The sequence below is a fragment of the Manis javanica genome, chromosome X (assembly GCF_040802235.1).
Source record: "Manis javanica isolate MJ-LG chromosome X, MJ_LKY, whole genome shotgun sequence".
Lineage (NCBI taxonomy): Eukaryota > Metazoa > Chordata > Mammalia > Pholidota > Manidae > Manis > Manis javanica.
The window spans coordinates 123,765,227-123,789,561 of record NC_133174.1 but is presented as its reverse complement, the minus strand read 5'-3'; the positions used below and the strand labels follow the sequence as shown (position 1 = coordinate 123,789,561).

Sequence of the window (24,335 nt, the reverse complement as noted above, 5' to 3'; positions counted from 1 at the left end):
GGAGGCTGTATTTACTGCCCTTATTTTCCAAGAAGGGCCATTTTAATAATTTTGCTATCACATCAAAGACTTTTCATGGTAATTATAGTCAGTAATTGCAGTAGTAATGCTGTGTGCCATCTGCAGGCTCTATGTAATGGAAACTAGAGAGAAAAACATGTCTCTGTGCTTGATGGGAGTTACCATGGAACTTGAGGCCCAGGTGCCAGATTGCCACACATCACTTTTCAGTGGCCCTCCCACTACTCAGCCCTGGATCATGTGCCATCTATCTTCCTTCTTGTGCTCTCTCCCTGGGCCCATCTCTCCAGTTCTCTCTCCCTCCTACCCCCTTCATGGCTGTCATCCTGACCTCCCCACCCCCCATGGTTGTTGCTTATCCTAAATAGTGAATGGGCCTTGTTGATGGGTCACAGTCTAGTACTGAAGGAATAATTGGAACTTCTTTAGGATCAGATCTATTTGACCAAATCAGTTGCTTTAGAGCCAACCCATGACCCCGAAAATTTATGGTAGGCAAGTTGGATATTGAAATAACGAAATAAGCACCTGCTTACCCACTAATTCCAGGCCGAAGAAAACTGTCTGACACTTTGAATTTGTGAACCACTGGTCTCAAGCTTGACTCTTGGCCAGATTTCTGAAGCTCTGGTGCCTCCCCTAGGTCCTGTGACAGACGGCACCGTTCTATAGTGATTCTGATGTCAGCCCTATGGGCAGCGACCTTCATTTCTTCTTAGAGGCTCAAATTAGAAAGGCCTCTCTCCTTCCTCACTTCCTCACCCAAAGCAAAAATGGTATCAGGCAGCCCCTTAATTCTTGGTTACCTGACAGGTGTGCAGTAAAGAGGGCCGGGTGGGCCACCTCCAGTACACCAGTGCTTTCCGTAACATTCATATCTCTGTGGCCCTGGGGTGACTTTAGAGGCCTCTGGCAGGTCTGTATCTAAGCATGGTCAGGACTTGAATAGGCCTGTAGGGACTTGAGTGCAGAGCAAATGCCTGATGTCTCTGTTTTCCTCGTTACTCGCTGGCAGAGAGGCAATCCTTTTTTCATCTTCTGTATTGACGTAAATTTTTTCGTGTCATAAATAAGTAATCATTAATACTTTAACTTAGTGCCCAAGACCTGCTTTAATTTTTCCATCTCTGTCATAGTTAAGAAGTGTGAGGAAAATGGTAGGTGGCTTGGCATGGCATCCCAGCTGAAGAATTTCCTGACACCTTACATTTAACTTGAAGCCCATTTTTATGGGAGTTTCAGAGCCAAGGACAAACAGGGGTTATTCTTGGTGTGGTAGAGAGGAATTGTGTAATATCGCAGTCCCTTTGCTTTTGGTATCAGTCACTTGAGCTCATAGAAGCTCCTCTCCTGAGAGCTCAGCTGCAAAAATCGGATGGTGCCATGCTAGTGATTCATTGACTATCGGAATCTTAAGTTAAGGGAACCTTGTCATCAAGTGACCAAATTTAGAGACTTTAAAAAATCCAAGCATTAACATTGTCTGAGAGGTGAATTTTTTAAAAAATTGGAATGTTTAGTGACCTGAGTTGTCAAATGCCAAATAACTAAAAAGCATTCATGTGAGATTTTTGCTTTCTGGATTTTGCTTTGTTGACCAAGAAAGGGAACAGAACTACATCCCCAAGGAGTTTGCTTATTCCCCTCATGGCAAGATTCTGCTTCAAGTCCAGTCTAGTATCTTTTAGATGACTTTCAAAAATGGACACAGCATTATCTGGCAGTGCATACATTATATTTGAGAGTGTGAAAGTCTCCCAGTTTGTCTAGAGGTACAGCTGTCGAAGTCCCAATATGAGGAGCATGGGTTGGGAGATTTTGCCTTGATATTAGTATCACCTCCCCTCCTGTCTTTTGAACTAGAGTTGTTCTGAGATAAGGTTAGAGGACCTCAGAGATCTTTAGGGGAGGTGTGGGAGGGAGGGAGGGAGGGAGGGAATGTGGAGGAGTTCAGATTATAGAGTAAGAGGGAGAAAGGAAAAAGCCCACAGAGTAACAGTAAAGTCAAGTCTGTTCATCTCATAATTTTCAAGAGGGCAGAGACCAAGTGTTTTGTATTTTCTGCACTACGAATGGCATCTGGCACATAAGAGCTACTTGATAAATACTGCATTAAGCACCAACAATGTTCTTCTGTTGCCATCAGGTCAAAGGTTAGTTTGGGAGAAGTGAATCAATTATTCGATTTAGGCTTGGGGAAAATTTTAGGGCAGGGTTGCATTCCCAGAAAAATCTCTTGAGGTGGACTAGTTGAAACAACTAGGCCAAGAAGTGGTAGGTTCCTGGATTTTCTAATCCTAACAAACAAATCATATGTAGTTGATGAACAGGTCTGGCCCTAAAGGAAAAATTCTGAAAGACTAGACTGGGGAATTGAATGGTTCCAGGCGGGTAGTAGATTGCCATTAGGATAAATCCCTATCATACCTGGGGTGCCTCAATTATAAAGGCCAGCTAGCAAAATCTATAATCAACAGTGGGAACACTGAAAACTTAAGCAAACCCAGTCTTCTGGGAAAGGCAATCTGTTCTTGGCTAATGACCACATGTTTTTCAAGTCTAAAGCAAATGTGGGCAAAGGGAAACCAGTGCAAGTGATCAGTTTAGGCTTTCAAAAGCTCTCCATGGGATTGCACACCAAGCCAAGGAAACTAAAAAGAACTGGCATCACCACAGAATTGTGGGACTGTTCCATCAAATATTACAATTGACTTCAAGGCTTCAGGAAGCCAAGCTTTGGGATGAATAAGATAATTCTGTGGATTAATAGTGGCATGTTCTCCAGACTTACAGCTGAGCTCAATTTTACTGCAAGTTCCAGTAAGTGACCTAGAAGAGGAAGTGTGCATTGAATACTTTTGTAAGCACAAGTTTTCTAGATGCTACAGGGCCCATTAAATGGGAATGAATTCTAGGGTGTATGCCCCAAGGGTGACAGGAAACTTAATGGTGACGTGGGGCTTTCTTGAGGGTTGGGGAAACAGCCTTGCAAAACCAGGGACTGTGCCCCTCCTCCATCTGCCTGTGTTCAGGTGCAGAAGAAATCTTCTCTCATTACAAAAATTAACCCCTGTTCAGTGGTGTCTCATGACCATGTCCTTGGGAACTGAGACTAATTAAGAGTCCTTCAACTCAGACTATATTAGAGTAAGCTGTAATTTACTGTGACCTTTAATAAGAATTTTGTGGAAGTGGATTTTAAGGGATGTAATTAAGGACAAACATTGGAAATGTAAATGTTTCTTTCTCCTTCGCCATTTCATTGATGCCTGGCTAAAATTTAAAGAATTTAAAGTGTGGCTTGAAATCTGATGTTAGAGAATCATTTTTCTTTATGTGAAGTAGCAGACTTTGCTATCACTTAGTATAAAAGCTTTCTAGATAGTCATTTGGAGAAATATCTTAGGGGAGAATTCACGATAAATGAATATGTTGTTGTTTAGGTATATTTTTCCTGGAAAACAGATTTACTGAAAACCTATTCTTACACTGTATTTTGCAGGGAGGAATTTTTAGGTACATCATGAAAGGGAGAATAAAACAAGTTAAGGATGGTTTTCATTTTTCTAGTTAAGCTGGAAAAATTTTTTTGAATATTTTTATGACATTCATAACTCATGATATGCATATAAAATGGAAGGTATTAATATTTGTATTAATATTTAGCCAGTGTCTGATGGCTGCCCCACCCACTGACCACACTTTCTTCTACACCCGTGATAAACTCATGCTCAGCCACCAGCCCTTTCTGATCTTGCTGGAAAGCCTAAATGGCTATGGCAGGATATCTGAGAATGGGGTTCCTGGGGGTTTCTTTGGATATTATTTAGAAATAATAAGGAAAATCACTCCCTGTTAGGAGGCTGGTGTTCAGTCAGCCCTCTTGGGGGAGAAGGGAAGGAGTGTGTCCAGTGTTTTCATGACAAGACCTTCCTCATCTTCTCTGAGGTCCTGTGGGATTGCCCACAGGACACTGCTCACATGGCCAGTCATAAGACTTCAGCACACTTAGGGCTGCAGAGAAAGAGCAAGGTGTTGTGACCAACATGTATTTGCCTGCTGCCCTGGCTGGCCTGCTTAGCTGTCTTGGAGATGGCCTGGCCAAGGCCTTGGTCTACCAGAGGTTATGGTACATGGCCTGAGTATGTAGGCACCAGAAGGGCTGTTGGGCACCAAAGAAAAAAAATGCCCTAGCCAACGGGGTTTCCTCTCTAGGCCACTTTCCATTTGTAGCTGAATATGTAACTGAGGCATTGGAAACCATTCATTTATCCCCAGGTATTCTGTTCAATTATGAGCCCAGTGAAAATGGTACATCATTATTTGGGAGAAACTCTGAAATGGTGCTACCATGGTGTGTGCACCTGACTTGTTGGCAGGAAGGATCATCTCCTCTCTTGTTGGCTATAAAACCAGAAAGCTCCATCTTTGCCTGCCTGTCCTCCCCTACCCTCCAAGTGCCCCCGCACATTTCCAGGAGTCTTTTATCATTAGTACTGTCTGCTTAGTGGTATTTATTAGCCCCTCAGAATTGTAGAGGAGTTTGGGGTTAATTGCCAGTATTATTATTCCTGGTGAGTACTGGGCCTTGGATGAGAGTGGTTGTAAATGTGCCCAATAGCTGCCATTGCTCCAGGTACTCTAAAGTGATGGTAACATAAGGCAAAAGTGCATTTCAGGCTATTCATGCACTTTGGTTGATGTGCCTTACTTCAGTTAACCTTTGGGGCTTTTAAAGTGGGGTTCTAAGATTGCCAGATATAAATAAACTTTGGTTCATAATTTACTGGTCATTTAAAAAGCAATAAAAATCCTTGCTTGATTTTTATCTGGAGCAGATTTTAAAGCTGTTTCAAGCTCACTGAAATGAAGTGTGGAGTTACTCTAACTCTTCCAACTACACTTAGGGGACTGTTCTTAGAGAAATATAATGAAACTGGTTTTGAAATGTATGTTTCTGATTGGCCTTCCACTATCTTACCTTGCAGGATTAGTGGACCTAAAAATAATTGGCAGTCTTAAGCTCTCCAAGCTATATTTTGGCAAGGTTTTACAAAATAGTAACTAACTGCATTTCTCCTCCTGATTGGTAGGTTATCTCAAATCATACATCTGCATAATGACTGTAATTTATGTGCTTTATTATTCAGGTTTAGGCCAAGTGACTTCAGGTTTTCGATGTGCATAGCACATTATATGCAGTAATTTCGCTCCTTTTTGCAAGGAGGGGGAGGATGGATTAATGTGTACATTCCCCACTTCCCTGGGATTATTAAAAACCTTCAGAGATTTTCTTTCTTTGTTCCCAGGAAGCAGAGGATTGTATATTCCCCCAGGGATTCTTAGGTGGCTCAGAGAGGCTGGAGTTATACAGCAACCTGCATTTTAGCTCACTTTGTGGCTACATGAATTTAGATGTAGAAGGTGAACAGAAACAACTTCAGCGGCTCTTTAGACCAATGGCAAGGAATTGTTTTAGCTTCAGAACAAAGAAAAATTATAAAAACAGTAAAGTAGCAATTGAGGGATTATTTGAGAAATTATCCCCACAAATAATAGCTTAACATAGCTCTCCATGATTAGAATTACATCAAGTATTTATATTTTTAAAAGCCTGATGAAAGTGTCCCCCCTCTACTCCATGCCCTGCACATTTTTATCATTTTTATTCAAAAAACTGAAGCTTTTTTTTTCTTCTCATCAACTTTTTATTCTGGAAGAGTTTTAAATTTACAGAAGTTGGGAGGCTAGCACAGTTTTCCTGTACCCAAGTTTCTTCATTAACACTTTGTTAGCGTGTGACATTGTCACAATTGATAAACCTCATTAACTAAAGTCTATACCTGATTCTGATTTCCTTCATTTTTATTACTAACAGTTTTATTGAGGTATTTATTACTAACAGTTTTATTGGGGTATAATTCATATCCCAAACAATTCACCCATTTCAAATGTACACTGGCTTTTAATATACTCATGGAATTGTGCATCCATCACCAAAATCAGTTTAAAAAATTTTCATCATCCTAGAAATTCCATACCTTTGAGCTGTAATTGCCCTTTATTTCCTCAACTCACCCCCCCACCCCTTTCTCCTCACCCCCCCACCCTCTGGGCAACCACCACCAATCCACTTTCTGGCTCTATAGACAGATCTGTGCTAGATATTTCGTATAAATGGAGTCATACAATACATGGACTTCAGTAACTGGCTCTCTTAACATAGCGTTTTTAAGGTTCAGCCCTGTTTTAACACAGACCAGAATTTCATTCCTCCTTAACGGCTGGATAATACTCCATTGTATGGATATATACCACATTTCGTTTACCCATCCCTTCATGGCCATGTGGCTATTATGAATAATGCTACTATGAACATTCACATGAGTTTCTGTGATTTCCTTAGCTTTCCCCTAAGGTCTTTTCCTGTTCTAGGCTCCTCTCCAGGATACCATATTCTATTTCATCATCACATCTCCTTATGCTCCAAAGGCCTTGCTTTTGATGGTCCTTTAGATGTCCGTGCTTAGTCATGAGTTCACCATCTCTTAGGCATGCTACTTAACTCCTCTTCTTTGGCTGTCTTCCTAAATTCCACCTCCCACAAGAAATTTTTCTGAACTAGCTACAGGAGAGAAGGTGCTGCCCTCCTGGCCCCTCTCTCCCTCTCCCTCTCCTCATTCAAGTTGTCAGGAAAGCCTCTTCATGGAGAACTTCAGTGAAGTCCTTGGGGGATACTACATGTTCTTCATTTCTTTATTTGTTACGTAATACTTCCTTGTTTACAAAGGGCTTTTTTAGGCTTAAGTGGGTAAATGATGTTCCCGAGAGCCCGCAGTTGAATCATGTAGAGCTGGGACTTAAACCCAACTCACCTCAAGCCCAGATCCCAACTCCCCAGATCAGTCTTCTTACTCCTGGACTAGCCCTGCAGAATGACAGATCCAAATAGTGTTAAGTATTGGGAACCTTTTAAAATCATATTTTAAAAACTTCTCGTGAAGAGCTAAGATTTCTTGGAAACCCAAGTGAGGTGCTCAGTTTCTGCAACAAAGGCCAGTGCAAAATCATAGCCTCTTACATCTGCGGTTTCCAAAGTGCTTTCCAGTCTATTCTTCTTAAATGGGGTGTAGTTGATGTCTCTGTTATTTACCAAAGACATTTGTTTGCTTTATTGGCAAAATCCACTGGGGTACAGAATAAGTCTGCCTTACAAGCCTGGGTTCTTTGCCCCCGTGTCCCATAAAGGTTTCTAGCTGCCCTTTTCTTCATTGAGGACTCCGGGGGAGTCATCACTAGAGATCTGCTTTATCTCCTACAGGTACAGAAAGCTAACACGTAGCAGTAACTACAGGTATTCCTCTATCACCATCTCCTCAAAAAACATGTGAGAACCCGAGAGAATATTTTCTTGGCATCTAGTTGGACTTCAAAATGAACTTTCTGAGAGAGATGTAGAAGACTGAGATAGAGTTTAAAATAGTCAAGTTAGTAGTAAATAAGCTAAGGGCTGGCCTGAAAACCTAACCACCACTGCTAACATTCACTACAGGAAGGTGGCTTATGAGCAACTTAAAATCAACAGACAGCTGCGTCCCGTGTGTACATCGGGGCCAGCCTTTAGTGAGAGGAATACATGAGATAAAATGAGAAAACACAGTTGCACAGATAGCTCACCACAAAGTTCTGTTAAAGGATGGAGTAGGTGCCTCGGATTCAATGCCTACCTACCTCTTTAACCATTGATTTGAAGTGGCTTGAAAAAAGAACCAATACGCACTCGGCAGGACTGAGTAGTAATTTATTGTGATTGTCTTTGCTCAGCTTTGAAAACTAAGGCATTGATATAAGACTAAAGAGAAATTACATAGAACTGGTGTGATTGAGAAAGTTTGGCTCTTTCGAGTGATTTTTTTTTTTTTAATGCCCTAGAGTTAAGCTTTAAAAGCATGCTTCATTGAATCTCATCCAAGCCTCCGAGGACAGGGCGAGGGGACGTTTTTTCTTAAGGGCCACTGACCCATAAAGAAAAAAACTAATCAAGGGCCATGTACAAAAAGCAACTTAATTTAGGTGCTTCCTTAGAAAACCATAAAGCTTTCAGTTCACCTGCTTTCTCAAAGAAGAACAGGGAACACTCAACAAGTGCAAATAAAAAAAATCCCTCAGTTTCAGGATGCAGTTAAAAGAGGTGGGTGGAGTGGGGCAAGAAAGACCAGTATGGACAGTGTAAAAGAGTAGAAAGCAGACAGGAAAGTGTTACTAGGAGAGAAAAAGGGAGGAGGAGTTAGGGAAAAAGGAGCTCAAACTATAGTTGTGGATCATAACCCACTGCTAACTTGAACTATTGGATTGTTCACTATTCCTGGCTCATCTGTGGCACTGATGCTTAAGCCTTTCAAATAATAATTCTTATGGCATATTTCAGAATCACCTGGGACCTTTTTGTTTTTAATGCTCATGCCCAGTGCAATGCCATGCTGTGGTTGTCCCCATCCCATACCAGTTTGTTCCTCCTGTGCTCAACTCTCTCAGCCTAAATAAAAAATTGTGATACCCTCTGTAAATGAGAAGTATATAGGGTCCCCAGGTTCAGAAAGGAGAGATCTCCATAAAGAAAAGGCACTTATCGTTCAGCCACAGCATTTCAGAAGCAGGCTCAGACAAAACAATGTCTTTCAAGTAATATGCATGCCTTGAATTTTAACTAAACCAAACCATTTTTGGTGCTGAAAGTAAAAATATTCAGGCTTTAAAAATCAAATGAGTTGCTAGATTTCTTAACAGAATGCAGAGCTATAATTCCATTTCCAAGATTGTCCCCCATTTCCTCCTTGTACTTTCCATCAGAAACTTGGTTATGGCACTGAATCCCTAGTAGCCTAAGTATGTCCTGGGGTTTAATTCACAAGTGTGTTTTGGACTGTATGTGTCTCAGTCAGGGCTTTTAGTAAGAATGTCAAGTCACGTTTTCAAGGAATGCTCTCTAGAAATGCAGATGGAATAAGTGGTACATTCGAGGCTATATGGGCAAAAGTGGCAGGTTGGAGTGGGCTTGTTTGCACTGTGAGGAAGATGGCTTTACCAGCAGAAGCATTAGCCAGGTTTCTACCATGTGTCATCCTTTGTACAAGGCAAGCCTTTTTACCATTAGACAGAGTCTTCCTGGAAAGATCTTCTCTAAAATGAAGGGGGACTCTTATTAGCTGTTGCCAAAACAAAGATGTGCTCGAATGAACGTTCACATACAAGTAGGTCTCCATAAGGTCCTGCTGAGGGCCCCCAAGGCTGTGAACTGGGCAGGGTGCATGGGCCGTGCTTGGCCTTTTATGCGTGCCCGTGTAAACCGTGCTGTCTGCTTTGAGTACGTCACCAAACGAACTTCTACTGTTACCAATTTTTGAAGGGTGTCCCCTCAATGTAAAATTCTTGTGGATAAGTTCAAACCCTCAAAGTCTAGTGCTTCTTAGCTGTAGAAAATTATCCTCTCCTGCGGTCTCTTCACATTTTCTGACTTCAGGTCGTGCGTGTGTGTGTGTGCGTGCGTGCGCGCACATTGGGGGTGGGAAAAGGGGTGCTTTTCCTTGATTTAGGAGCCTCTCTTGATACAATAAATGACTGATATGTGTGAACCCTGTTAAGATGAGGTGAACATAGGTTATTTTCCAAACTTGTCAATTGTTTTGCCTTGGAAATTCAATGCATCCACAACAGAATCTTTGCAGGTGCTTGAAAACCAGTACATGATGAACTTTCACCCCATGAGAATCTTAAAAAGCATCTGCTCTGTTACCGTAATTCATTTAAATAGTCCTGTGTGTCTGAAGTTCTCATTCTCAGCATTCCAATTAATTTTCTGTGGAGTGATAAGATTATTTAATACAGCTGCAACGAGCACTGTATTAGTCAGTCTCCTTCATGTTATTTCATGGGTTGAGACTGTACTAGCTCAATATTGGAATGACTAAAGTGGTAGTACCACTACAGGAGACAGTTGGCTGTCTCTCTGTTAATTATGCATCCCAGTACCCAAGGCCTGCTATGAACTTGTTAAGCCAGTGAAGAGAGGGAGTTTTGTTTTTGATTGTAACAAAGGTGTTTCCAGAAAACTGAGCCTTAGCAACCCTTCTTGCACTAATGAGATATATTCTGCAGGTTCACAATTGCCGCCCCCCCACCCCACACTTTTTTTGTTAGAATCATGTGTTGACCTAGGGTTTTAAAAATGCCATAAGAAACTTTCAGCAGTTTCTGGGTGAGGAAGTCATTTGAAGACTGTTTCCCTAGCTTCCTTTAATGCTGCATACCCCTTTTGGTCTGCAGTAACAATTCTCCTGACTTTTTAATTGCCCGGAAGGAAGAATGATCAGGAATGAATATATGATTATGTAATTGTTTGTGTATGTGCAGTTGACAGTAATTTAGTCAAATAAGTTGTCAACCCATTTTTTAATCGGAAATATGCCATCTCTCCAAGCCATTTTGATATCTACCTTTGATGGATTTATTTCCTCTCAGCACACACGGCCAAGGAGCAGCAATGGCCAGCTCATGGCCCGGTTCATAACCCATCAATAGTGTTGTCAGAAGGATTGGCTCTCATTCTCCATCCCTTTATTGTACATGCTTGCCATGGACAGGTTCAAGTGTCTCCTACCTACTCATTCCTGGGGTTCCTGAGCTCTTGAGTCTTTGCAGACCCTTTGTCTTATCTGTGACTTGGACAGCAATAGCAGAAGGACCAATGGAAATGCATCCTTGGAAAAACAGTACAAATCTATGCTAGAGTTACCTATGCCACACCACTTAATATTGGAATGACTAAAGTGATAGTACCTAGTGGGGTTTATTTTTGAATAGCACCTCGTGTCTTTGTATTATGAGGTAGAGGTATAGTTTCTGCAAAGCACAATTTTTGTTCTTACTAGTCTCTATTGGGATGAGTGGCTACTTATCATAAGAACCATAAGGCCAATACAGTGTCTAACATCTGCACAGATGCTGGATAAGAAAAATCTTCAGAATTTGAAGATTGTTTCACATCACCCTTTGTGACTTATCATGGGTTCAAATTACCTCAACTTCTATGATTTTTCTCCTGGCTGACAATCCCTTGAAATGTGCTTTTCCCTCCGCTTCCCCACAGTTTAAGTATTGCTCATATATTTGCTCAGTTCTTGTTTGCAGTCACATATTTTATAAATAAGGGATACCCTCTCTCAGAGTATAAACTCCCAAAGCTAGGAAAACTCTCTCTTTGCATGACTTGTACAGTATTTAGCATAGAAAAGAAATTTCAGTTGATACTAAATGATAATGTGTTCTTTGGCCACATCAGTTTTCCTGTGGTGTAGCCATCTTGGAAAGTTCTTTTGTCTTTTGGAAGTGGCTTTATTATTTTATTTCTCCATGAAGGGAATACATGTTTTTAGTTCAATGAAACTCTTCAAATACACATGATGCCTTGGTTTTGCAGGAACTTCACAGGTGGAAATGAAGCGCAAGAGTGTGGCCTAAGTCAAATTCTTCCCTCTTGGACTTGGGGAATGAGAATGAAGGTTGATTGCCCTACGTTTTATCTTCCAGGTGATCATTTGAAGATCTGTCCCCAGGGTTATACCTGCTGTTCCCAAGAGATGGAGGATAAGTACAGCTTACAAAGTAAAGATGATTTCAAAAGTGTGGTCAGTGAGCAGTGCAATCACTTGCAAGCCGTCTTTGCTTCCCGTTACAAGAAGTTTGATGGTATGTATTGGAACCGTGCTCCAAGTAAGCGTTGATATTTGCTTTGTTTTCTAATTTGTTTTACACTTCTCATTGAAGCCACATTTAAGTGTTAAGTTTGTACAGTTGCCTTTTCAGAGCTCCTCTTTTCTCTCAATGCTCAACTTTTCTCCCAAGATGCTCTCCTTGTTGGATCCTGGGGCAAGTTAGCCCTACAGAGTTATGTCTAAAACCCTTCTGAATATACTAGAAGCTGTATGGTAGGCATTATGGAAATATGATCACAAGGAGCCAAAAAAGGGATTAAAGTGGTTTCAGTGCTTTCATTTAGTTTCTTGGGTGAGCACAGAATAGTGTTCTTGACGCAAGTCACTTAAAAAAAAATCTCCCTAATAAAAAGCAGGCATCTGAAAACTTAGTCAAAATAACCGTAGAGATTCTGCAGATGCTGGATTTCAAATTAATTTCAAAATGGATCTCTCAGAGACAACCAGCATTCCTAGCAACTGTAGAAAGCAGACAGGATTAAAGCTCAGTTCTTGACTTTCCATGCAGCAGTGATCCAGAAGTAGCTACTCTCCTGTAGTCTGCATTAAGCTGGGCTCCATCCCTGGACTCATTTTAGCTGGGGCTTTGGCTTAGTCTCTCCATGGTGAGCCGCCATGTAGAGCTACAGCCGAACCCATTTCAATCCCCTGTGCTAAACATGAATTCTAACACACATGCTTTCTTTTAGTAGTGAAGAGATAGCCAAGATGTGCCAAATGAGAGGCACTTCAATCATATCTGAAGCAACGTTACAGATGACAGACTTTAAAAACTAGAGTATGGGGTCCCAAACACCTCAGGATTCTCTCCGGTGTTGTTCAGTCAGTTTGAAGATTGTTATGAAGTAGATTTTATTTTAATAGGAATGATTTCCTTTGTGCCTCTTTTAAAGGCCACTCTAATTACAAAGTACCTTTGAAGCATGCTTTTCTTGACATTATGTGTGGTGGAGAAGTACAAGGCAAATTTTCAAGATGTGAAATGTCTTTGAGTATTTCTGCAAAGGGCTTGTTACCATGGTGAGACGTTGGACTAAATTAGATTTGATATAGCTGATAAGGCAGTCCCCAGCTAAAGAACAGGTTGTATTTCAAATGTTGGCTTTGAGATTTATTTGAAACTTATAACCAATTTAATAAGTGTTAGTTAGCTTCCCAGGCTAGACCATGAATGCATATTTAATTTGCAATGTAGTTGAAGTAAAATTTTTTCTATGTAGCATACCATTTATGGTGCCCCAAATAGGTACCTGCTATGCAAAATTGTGTTTAGTTTTAATTTTATCTCCTTTCTCTGGGTAGATGGAAATTATACACACACAGGTCCTGTTTACTATCCCATAGCCCCCAACACACCACTGTGTAACTGTAAAGATTATTTGGCAATACATTAAAACCACATGAAAATGGGTGTTACCTGTCAAAAGGCATCATTAAACCACCTCTGTCTCTCTTGGTCACTAAATGATTAGTATGATTAATGAAAAGAATGATATTCTTTTACTATGGCATTTCTCATTCAAGACAGTAACCAAGGCATTTTCTTTTAACTTTGAAGAGAATATTTACAAAGATAGTCAAATGCTCATCTTTGAAAACTTGAGATGCTGATATTTAAAAATGACCACTTGGGGGTTTAATAATGGCATTTAGAAGGGAGAAATCCTGTTCTTTAGGAATGGTTAGCCTGTTAGTAGCATGATGTAGTGGAGATAATGCAAGTTGCAAGGGCGCCTCCTCCGAGTCACCCCATTTCTTGTTAGACATGCCCCTTCCTGGTGTGGAGCCCACAGACATTAGTGGCCTCTTCTCCCTGTGGGCTTGATGGTTTAGCTACTCTTTCCCCTTCTTGCCTCCCCATGGTTTTATAGCATTGCTTATAGGATTCCAATGTGCAGTTTTTAAGAAGCCATACAGAGAAACTTTATCAGTAAGTGTTAGTATAATTTTTTTAAAAAAGGACAGAAAACCAGTTCTCTTGCCCTTCCCTACCAGGCCTCACATTCAACAAATGTGTTGACACTGTGTGTTTATCAGTTTCAAAACTGGTCCTGAAAAATGATTATGAAACTCCAGTTTGTTTCGTCTGACTTCAAATTAAAAATAAAGATAGCATAATTATTTTTGAAGGAGGAGTAGTAGCTGAAATGTATTTGGTCTGGAGATGAGCACAATACTGGGATTCGTTGCCTATTTCCTCCAAGTCAGATTTTCTCAGGCACTTAAATGCTTTTGTAGGGTAAAACCTCAGTTGAGTGGTATCCTGCAAACCGCCATCAAGTTGGGTGTTGCATTTATTGATTGATTTGGTTTTTAAGGATGGCAAGTAACACCTGCCAGCAGTCCTCAAGGCCTAAAGAGGATGTTGAGTGAAATTGTATAGGGGCCATCTTGATTCTCAGAAATCCAAGGGTGAGGTGCTTCGGTCCAAGAATTGCCTAAGCCATTACACAAGTCAAACCCCAGGCTGTTGAGGTGAACAGAAGAGAGTAAGTTGGCCAGAGTAACAAGACAGTGGTTGGTGAACCAAGGTGGGGCAACAACGTTGCACCAAGAAGGCAGAGGGCAAGTACTGGGGAAATAGCGAAGGGACACGTGGGAGCACCTGGGGTCAAGCAACTTAAAAGGAGAGTCTTTGGCCACCTCAAACCTTACAAGGTATAAATCTGAAGTAGTGACCCTGAGCCTAAACTGTTTCCTCTATCATCAAATTTTAGGCATGTTTATGAGATACCACTTCATTCTAAGGCAGGAACAATGAATTTTTACAAACTTTTCAATAAAAATAAAGTTTGGCAGCTTTTAGGGGATTGGCCTATTTTAATCAGAAATCATCCCATTGTTCCAATATTCCATTATTCGGCCTTGATGAGCCCCAGTCAGAGTTCCAGTGCCAGCTCTGGCATTTTGGAGCCAGTGCCCTTCTCACTAAGGTCCTTTTTTGTTCTACATGTCTAATTTTCTATTGTTTGCACATCTAAAGAGACTGTAGTTTATAAATCAGTTTTTCAGTAGTAAACTGCATGTGTGCATGCGGTTCAGACCTGAGTGAAGTATGGAACCCTTCTTAGGCCACACCTTGCCCCCACATCCCCCTCTTCCCAGTTCCCAGGTTTCCCATATTTTAAACCTGTGCATCTGAGTTTAAAGACCTACACTGTAATCTTTATCCACTTTCTAATTTAGGATATTCAATACCAGAAACCTACCATAGTAGCCTGGAGACAAAGCACCAGAAAATGGTAGTGACAGAGCTAGGTGCTCCCCCTCTTGGCGGGTTCTGGGATTTTTTTCCCTTTTAACTACAGCTGCTAATTAACATAGCTGAATCAGTTGTCTCATGAATATGCTAATAAGATGCTCAGTTCATGGGGCTTTGAAAGAATTGCTTGGCAGAGGGAATAGAAATAATACAAGTAGGGCATAATCCGTGTTTGGGGGCCACAACATAAAGACCCACCCCAAAATGTCACACTTTGTGAGAGCCTAGGCGTTTTTAATGAAGCACAGTTAAATCAAACAACCCCAGTAGACTAAGAAGACTAGTGCTGACATGTGAAATGTATTTCTGAATTGCATAGTAAAAATGATGTAACAACTGTGAAGGTCTATTGCTTAACGTCTACCCAAATCACACTGTTCACTAGATATTTTGCATGTTAAAGAAATCTTAAAGAAATAAAGATGTTGTCTGATGCTAGTCCAGTGGGAAAACTCCTTGAATTTGTCATTTTAGGAGCAAATGCAATAACGTTGGACAGGAGGCAGAGCACACTGAATTGTCCATCTGGTTGAGCTGTGAATCCACTATGACCCAGGGCAATGAACCAGGTCTCAGTTTTCCCATCCATAAAATGAAGGGGTTGAGCTGGATGCTCTCAAAGACCCTTTCAATTCTAAAAACATTCTGCGAATCTTCTAAACATGTGACTAGACCAGCTGCTTTAGTGAAAGGTCTTACAAGATGTTAATTAGCCGCCTGTCTGGTACCCTCTATTTTCCTCCTATCATTTCTGAACTCTCCGCTACTTTCACCAGGTCTTTGAAAACCCTCCCATGAGCCTGAAGCTTGTTAACTTGAATAAGAGTAGAAATTTTCTGAATTAGCTTAAAATGCACATAAAAGAAATAATTGTCTGTCCCATCTATCTGCATGGGCCAAGTGTAAATCAGAGTGTGGCCACCCTTCCCTTAAGCACTCAAGCACCCTTGTTTTCTATCATTTCACAAAGGCAGGGCATGTGGCACTCCTCAGATTTAGCCAAATCTGTATTTTAATCACTGACTTGAAAATTTTCCGTATTTCCTACTGGCCATTGTTACTTTCCTGGGCCAGTCGGAAGAGCCATGAGGAAGCTCAGTGAGTTAATGGCATTAGAGTTTGTGTGGCCACCAGAGTTATGACCTCAGTGGGAGTGAGCTGGCCATTCACTGTAAAAGACAAATACATCCAACTAAGCTTCATGGCCATTAGCTAAGCTGATATTTCTGGAATTTTCCTGAACCCTGACCTGAAGTATTTTTGAACTCCGTGGTTTCGTTATTGTCCTGTGCACAGCCATACTGACTTAACTAAGACGGCTCTTCTATTTTAAAAAGTCTTTAAACATCCTCACATTCAGTGTGTTGTAGAATTGTGTAACATACATGATAATATAGGGTTGTTTTTTAATCCTCACCTCGGATTTCATTCATTCAGGGCTTTTTTTTTTATCGTGCTTTTTTGAATGTCTGCTTCAGTGCAGTGGGCAACATTTCACAGGAAGAGTAGCTACTGAACTACAGAGAAAGACACTAGGCCTGTGGCCTTTCTGCAAAAATGCACTGTTCTTTCCAGACCATGCTAATGCTCTTCGACTTAGTTGGGAAGCACTGCTACTCTTTCTCTTACAATTCTATTTTCTTGTCCTTCCATTTGAAGTAGACTAAAATGCTGGGTATTTTCGCTAATTCTTTTTATAATCTCTTTGTGAAACTTGACGAGAATGAGCCCCTGCCAGCTTACTGTAATCAAATCAAGAGCGCAGACAAAACACATTTCTGTATTGACAAAGGTTTTCTGCCTTTTGAGTTGTTATCTGAAGTGTGACCAATTGTGGCTCTAGCACTGGCTATGTCATGGGACTGACAATGCTTAAGCAGCTTCCGGGGAGCCCTGAGCACTTTCACTGTGGGGCTCTGCTGTTAGCTTTGACTTCTTAAGAAGGCATGGCACCAGCAAGAAGCATCCAAGCTGTTTGGAGGCAAGTAAATAAATGGAAGCGCTTCAGCTCGACCGCTTTTATGTGCTTTGTTGGTTCGTTGCACTTTGAGCCTGGGAGTTTGAAATGTTGTCCATCTCTGCCCCACCCTCTCTATTGCGTCTGTCTGTCCTGGCAAAAAGAAAATGGCTCATTTGATCTAGCACTGACTCCGATTGATTGACTGAGAGAATTCCCAAGCCAGTCAGGCTTTTCTTATTTATTGTCTCTGCCCATCTCCATCACCCTCTCTCTTGAAAGAGTTAGCAGAGCAATTGAAACTCTTGTAATAAATGTGACTCAAACAAGGAGGGTGCTACATGGGCGTACCTTTTCTGGAGGTCCATTTGGCAGTATGTCAGAAGTTTTGAATACGCTCTTACCCTTTGATGCCGCAATTCTACTTCTGGGTATCTCAGAATGAAAGCTCTGCATGCAGGTTTATGTACAACAGTGTTCATCACAGCATTATTTATAATAACGAAAAATAGGAAATCAGCCAAAGTGTCTCATAATGATTACATGATGATCTTTATGGTGTCAAAGTATGTAGTTAAAAGATGTTTCTAAAGGACTTTTAATCACACAGGAAATTTTTATGCTAACCATATAGCGTTACATGGGAACCAGGGTATACAGTATGATCTTAACCATGTGACAGTACATATCATCAAAGGAGAAAGACAGGAAGGAAATTCAATAAAACATTGTTGCTGTCTTTAACAGTGGGATTATGGGTAATTTATATTTTCTTCATACCTTTCCATATTTCTTAGATTGCTACAACTGGAAAGGAGTACTTTATAAAGAAAAATTTTATTTTTTAATGAAAAATGTAAGAACTGCTTTGGTGATGTTTTTAAAGAATGTGTGGGTTTTTTCTTAAGTATCACAATGTATCCTGGACCCAATTTGGAAAAAGTAAAAAAATGCATCAAAGCCTCCAGCAATTAAGTTGAGTGAATAGAATAGAGGAAAATGAAGTAACTTTTGAAAACATAAAGGTATATTATTTTTCTGATTATAAAATGTCACTGAATAATTGAGTGAACAAAACCAAGAAACATTGAAGAAAAGGTCACCCTGGTCCCCAATGCCCAATCACTACCATTGTATTTATCTCATCTTTTTTTGTGTGCACGTAGGTACTACATATACAGCCTTCCAAACTGGAATCAGAACTGATTATGCTATTTTGTATCCTGATTTATCTGTTGATACTGGATCATGAGCAGATAGACTAGACTATATGATGAGGTTTGTATATGAGGCCATAAAATACAATAGATCCACCTAGAAGTTAGTATATGGGACACTTGGAATGGCAGCTCCCACCTCCTAGCTTACTTGAACATGCCCCTTGCCTTCTCTGGACTCTTTTGTGTGAGAAGGAATATGGGTCTGCTTAAGTGAATTCTCTAGCTGGTGCTGGGGGTACCCGTAGTACAAATGGGATGGATCTTAAGGGTACCATGCCTGTGTCCCCTGGTCAGGGTAGCAAGAAGCTCTAGCCTTCAAAGTGCATGAACTAAGAACATTGACCTTGAGAAGAAAGGGCTATTCCTACTTCCAGCAGGATCCCCTAGCACCCTTTTGTGTGTTAATGGCCCCTAATAGGGGCTGCAGCTGGTTAAGTGTCTTGTCCTCCTAGGACAGGTCTGGTGATGTGCTATCAGTTGACAAACGTTAGTCAAGTTCATGTCCTTTAGTGCACCATGCCCTAGCAGGCACTCTGGAGGAGTGACATTATGCCAAGATACAAGAAAGTGCAGGTTAAAAACTTCTACAGACTTTCCTGAAAAAAGGCCAAGGAAGAGGGGATTCATAAAGCAGATCAGTTTGGTTGCAGTCAGTAAAACGCTTGCTTAATGTCCTTTTTTTCTTATATTTGTAAGTGCTTATATTAGCTGTTCTTAAATACTTCATCATGGGCAGAAGAATGGATGGGTATAAGTCTTTGAGCTTTCCTAACTGTGAAAAACATTTACAAGGATGCTTCTTTTCTCAGGAATTTTGTCCATGTGGTAACTTAATGTTTAAATGCTGTGCCAGGGCTTTGAAATATGGCCTTTACAGTAAAGACAAAATTAATCCTTACATGTCAAAGGCAGCTTCCTAATAATATAAATACAAGGTGGTAATGTATAGCACCAAGCAAATGGATTGAATAGAGAGGGCTTCCAATCTCTTAAGGTCATAGGTTAATTCTAGAATGCATTCTAGCTCATTAATCAATAGCCAGTCGATTGTTTATAAAGGAGTAACTAATGGCATTTAATAGCAGAACTGGGGGCCTTTTGACCTGTTAGAAGAATTTTGAATGTTTATTTGATGCAAGACAAGTGGCCGGGTATAGAAGTTCCAGAAGTACATGATGTACTGCTTTTTTTAAAAGGCAGGATATTTACATAGAAAACTTGTGTATGGAAAAGTTTTGCTTTAACATCTAGTTTTTCCCATGTTAGATTGGTACTACTGACATTAAGAATAATCACATTTTAGATCTGGAAAATACCTAGCTCAGTCCTTCTACTGAACAGACTTCAGACAAAGGACGTAGTGTACAGATGAACTATGTGGGGAGGTTTGGAATTGACCAGATGCTCAATTCTTAATTCTCCTTCCCTTAAATTCTTTGCCTGATTCTTTGTCCTGACATTTTTTTGTGTTTATATGTGACATGTATGAAATTCTCTCTGAACATAATGTAAAATCTCCTGCGTTGACATTTCTCCATTCCATGTTTTTCACTCACTAATTGCTCCCACCCGCATAGATGTCTGGGACATTTCACAGCATTGGAAGCTAGAGCCATTAAGCATTTCCTTTGGCTAAATTTAAATTGCTCCCAGTTTTATAAGGCCTTGGGTCTTCTTAAACGATTCCTAGTAGCTTTGGCTTAATTTACAGTCTCCCAGATGGATAGTATTTGACCTTGCCATAAAAGGTAAAAACCACCCTTAAAAGATTTTTTTAAGTGGTTGTAGATATAAAGAAACTCTGAAGATGACAATAATGTCACTTCACATAATACAAATAGTGTGTCTATTTATTGAGCATCTATTGTGTGCCAGGTATTATCCATATTAGGTGAGGAGTAATAACTCCATTTCATGGATGACACAACAGAGGGTCAGAGAAGTTGGATCTTTTGGCCAATCAAGACCCGCACAGCTCACAAATGACAGGTCCCATGCTTTCCTCCCTGTGTCACACTGGTTTAGATACATAGCACGGTACACTGTTTATTTCCCTCCCTATGTTGACTGTTCATTTATGAACTCTTTGGAGCAGCAAGCAGTTGCTTGATCCTTAGCACATAAATACTGAAGCCTCCAAACTGAAAATCGAAGGGAAAATAAACTGTGACCACAGACACTATTCTAAATGCTTGTAAATGATCTCCTTTCTTTCAGACACCAGTAACGTCACTTAAAACAGACTCCATGAGCAGCATTTTCATGACGACAAGCAGTTGCTGCAGGGAGGTCTAATTTTCAATTAACTCAGCTTCTAATGGTTGTGGAATTCTGGTTTAACATTACACTGCTCCTCGCTGGCACCGAATGTCTCATAATTGGCTTCAGGCATAATGATGATGAAGGAAGGGATGGTTGCTAGGTGTCTCAGGCCCACATAGTTCTACAGTAGTAAAGATCTGACCCAGAACCTGAGTTCTGAATCATGGGGGAAATAATAGAGAAGAGCATTAACAGCGATTGATGAAGTTGTTATTGATGCTGCGGACCGGGACCTGACTTGTGCTCTGTTCCTCTTCATAGAAGGAAATGTCATAGGAAGAAAAGGGGGAGAGAGGATGTGAAAGAATTAAACAAGAACATATGAGCACTGCTAGTTTGACTGGAGGAACAGATGCAAAAGGTCTTTTTTCGCCTTTTCTCCTTGCAGCACATTATTATGCTTTGGTTCCTATTGTGCTTAATTGGTATGGATTTTAGAATTTCAGTTATGTCTGCATCCTTACAAGGTCTCTGAGGCAAAAAGCATAGTAGAACAGTCCCATTTAACGGGGCCAGTAAGAAAAGTCTAGGGAGAAATGAGTTTGGGTCCTTTGGATCCCTTGACTTTTGTTCTGTTAATTTCCATAGGTGAAATAGATGAATATTTGAACACTATATGAAACGAAGCATTGAGAATTTCATAGACGCTTTAAAAATCTCTGCTGCACTCATAAAACCATAGGTGGAGAGTGGCCTATAGTAAAGGTGAATTGGCTGGAATTTGTCTTTCTAGAAATTTTGACTACAGTTTGATTGGGCAGGAAAGTTGAAATGTGTGGTAAAACTGTGTGCTTTGATTTGAACCTATGATAGCCACTCAGTACATACTTGTCAAATTGCGTAGCCATTTGGAGACATTCAATGATCAGATTTTAACTTATTACATCAGTTTAACACAATTTCAGTATCTAGCCCACTCAAATGATGTTTGTATTTGCAACTTCTATTCTGTTCTATTCCATTTGCAACTTACTTGCCATACTAGTCTTTAAAAATGTAAAGGATAGTAACTCAATTTTCTGAATGATAAAATGAATTAGAATCAAGTATGTATATAGCACCAAGCTAAGTTCTTTAAGCATAAATTAACATCACACACACACACACACACACACACACACAATCTTCCTAGACAGCATTTGAGTTGCAGGAAACAAATGAAGGCCCGTGGTGGTTGCTGGGCTGAACGGGCAAGCCAGTTTAAAATCAGGCCTCCTCCTGTACCCCAAAGTAGCTATATTCTCTACAGCTACACCAACCCATAGGCTCTTAATGTGAATAAGGAACTCTAAGAATGTTTTATTTTTTCCATAAAATGTGTCATAGCATTTCTTGGACCTGGAGCACTTTGAAGCCTAAAGGATGAACTCTGACATTTTACAGAAGTTCTAAACTAAAACTTAACTTGATGTGCCTCTCTGCCCCCACCCCTAAACTCAGTGCAACTGTAGGTGCCATTCATTAGAAATTCAAGTGAGCAGTCAGAAAGTTATTGTTATTAATTAACAAGTCATCAAAGCGCAAGTCAAATAATTCTCAACATTTCGTTTCTACACTACATTATGTATGCCAATTTTGTGAGCAATATAAGTATCCAATATAGGGAAGGACCTATGGTTCCCTTTGGAATCTCTTTTGGATTGGAAATACTAACAGCACTGGACTGACACAAGGCTTGCATACTGATCTCAGTGACCAGCTATATTTTTCCATTACGTGAGTGCAGTGTGTGCACCACACTGGACATGCACCACTTAGTCTGCCTTTGATAGCTCCGATGAGCCAGCACCACTTAGCAAGGGCACTAGTGATTCAACCAAGGTATGAAAAGCTTGTTCTTTTCTGGCCCCAAGACCTCACAAGCTTGAATTCTAGAAAGTGCCGCCTGCATCCTGACACTTCCACACAAGAAAATTCATCCCCAAAACATCATCAAGAAATTATACCCAATAATGCAACAAAAAGCAATAGAGTGGAAAACCATTTTCCCGTAATTAAAACTTTAATGTTTTACCCTGAATGCTTCACATTCAACAGCGTCTCCGAGCTGGTGGTTGCTTGTGAGAGGTAAAACGGGAATCGTTTTCATCAGCTAGAGCAGTGGTTTTCAAAGTGTAGGGGAACAGCAGAGTCACAGGTGGCTTGTCCCACCCCAGGGTTTCTAATCCAGTAGGTTTAGAGTGGGGCCCAAGGACTTGCCTTTCTAACAGGGGTCCCAGTGATGATGATATGATGCATGCCTGTTGTGGGGCCACACTTGAGCAGCACTTGGGATTTTGGAGAGAAGCAGAGACCTTTCCAGGTACCTGACTTAAGTAATACTTTTCATATGGTTCCCGGAGCTCCTTGGGTGCTTTCTGGCCTCCTTGCAGGTAGATAACTTGGGTAAAAATGCCAGGCTGTGCACTCGAATGGGGTTGACCAGCTCCCCTTTTAGTTCCTTAAAAAACTCTTCAGAGGGAATTCATTTCCCTTTCTCTCTCTAAATAAAGCCAAGAAATAAAAGTCAAATGGTAGTAGAAAGAAAAGCTAGACAAAAGGAAAAGTAGAGAGCCCCCACCCCCACCCATCAAAAAAATCCACAAACTAAACACACATGGTTGGAAAAGCTGGAACCCTGGGGACTATGGGCTTTAGCCGCATGCCTCAAGGCACCATGTGGTGATGAGTTAGGAACATAGGTATGGACTCTCTTAGAAGTAAGGAGAGCCACACAGGCTTCATGTTTTCAGTCCAGGGTTTGAGAAACTACTTGGAATTAGTTCTTAGCTTCTGACTTGCCCACCCAACATGGAAGAGAATGATTTTGTAGTGCTCTTGCATTTTGATGAGCTCGTTAATGTTTGTCTGTCTTTGAAGGAAGTGTCCGTCATACTTTTCTGTTCCATGTTCTCTTAGAGGCAGGTTCATATTTGATGTGGTCCTCATACTTTGCTTTGGTATATACACTTGATACCATGAGGTGTTTGTTTTTTGTACCAGGCATAGATTCTTTAAGAATGATTAATATTGATAGATACAGTGTTAATTCCGCACTGTTAGCTCCTCTCTTGATTGAACTTCCTGAGAAAAGCTTCAGGAAAAAACAATTTGCCATTTGTACTCAAGAGATTAAATCTTTAACACTTAGGCTGTGGGTATGTGGTGGACAAATAAATAAATATGAAATAACCAGGTACTGTTGCATATTTTTTTCAGTTATTTTTCCTTATTGTCTTATAAGTATATCAAAGGTATGGTTGAGTCTATTATGCATTTCGTTTCCCTCTTTTTTTTTTTTTCTCTCAAGTTACCCTGGGAAGAAATCTCATGTTATTCCACAAATCCTTTAAGAACCCAAGGTCACTTGGATATCCCAAATTTGTACTAATGTCACAATGAACACCTGAGAATTTATTTTCAGAATATTGAACGGGCATGGCTTTTGGGGTGTTTTTATCATGTTTCTTGGCCTCAAGCATTTCTTGGGCAGTTTTTTTCAATGTCATTTAGATAATCAAGGAGAGAAAAGAAAAAAAAAATTCATGTCCAAGTAAAACACCTTTTGAAAACACCTGCCCTGGGGTCAGGTTGAAATTAGGGGGCATTATTAACTTTGGTTTAGATTCTTGCAGTAAAAAGTTATGGGAAACAGCTCTTCATTTACCTTAAAACTGAATGAGAGAGGAGAAAGTGTTTGTGTGTGTTTTATATTGATTCCTGAGAAGTTGTCGATTTAAAATTTCCTTTTTTTTCCCTCTGTGATGTACATGTATATGTAAGAGACTTAGTGACTTAGTTTC

At 40.4% G+C, this 24,335-nt stretch overlaps 1 protein-coding gene across 1 annotated transcript in view; it reads left to right on the top strand.

The window, feature by feature from the left end:
- The window catches only part of GPC4 (glypican 4), a 100,232-nt gene that overhangs the window by 55,049 nt on the left and 20,848 nt on the right, over window positions 1-24,335 (top strand). Inside the window, exon 2 of the mRNA XM_017658774.3 lies at window positions 11,608-11,766. Coding sequence (XP_017514263.1) covers window positions 11,608-11,766 — 159 coding nt within the window. The remainder of the gene's footprint in view (window positions 1-11,607; window positions 11,767-24,335) is intronic.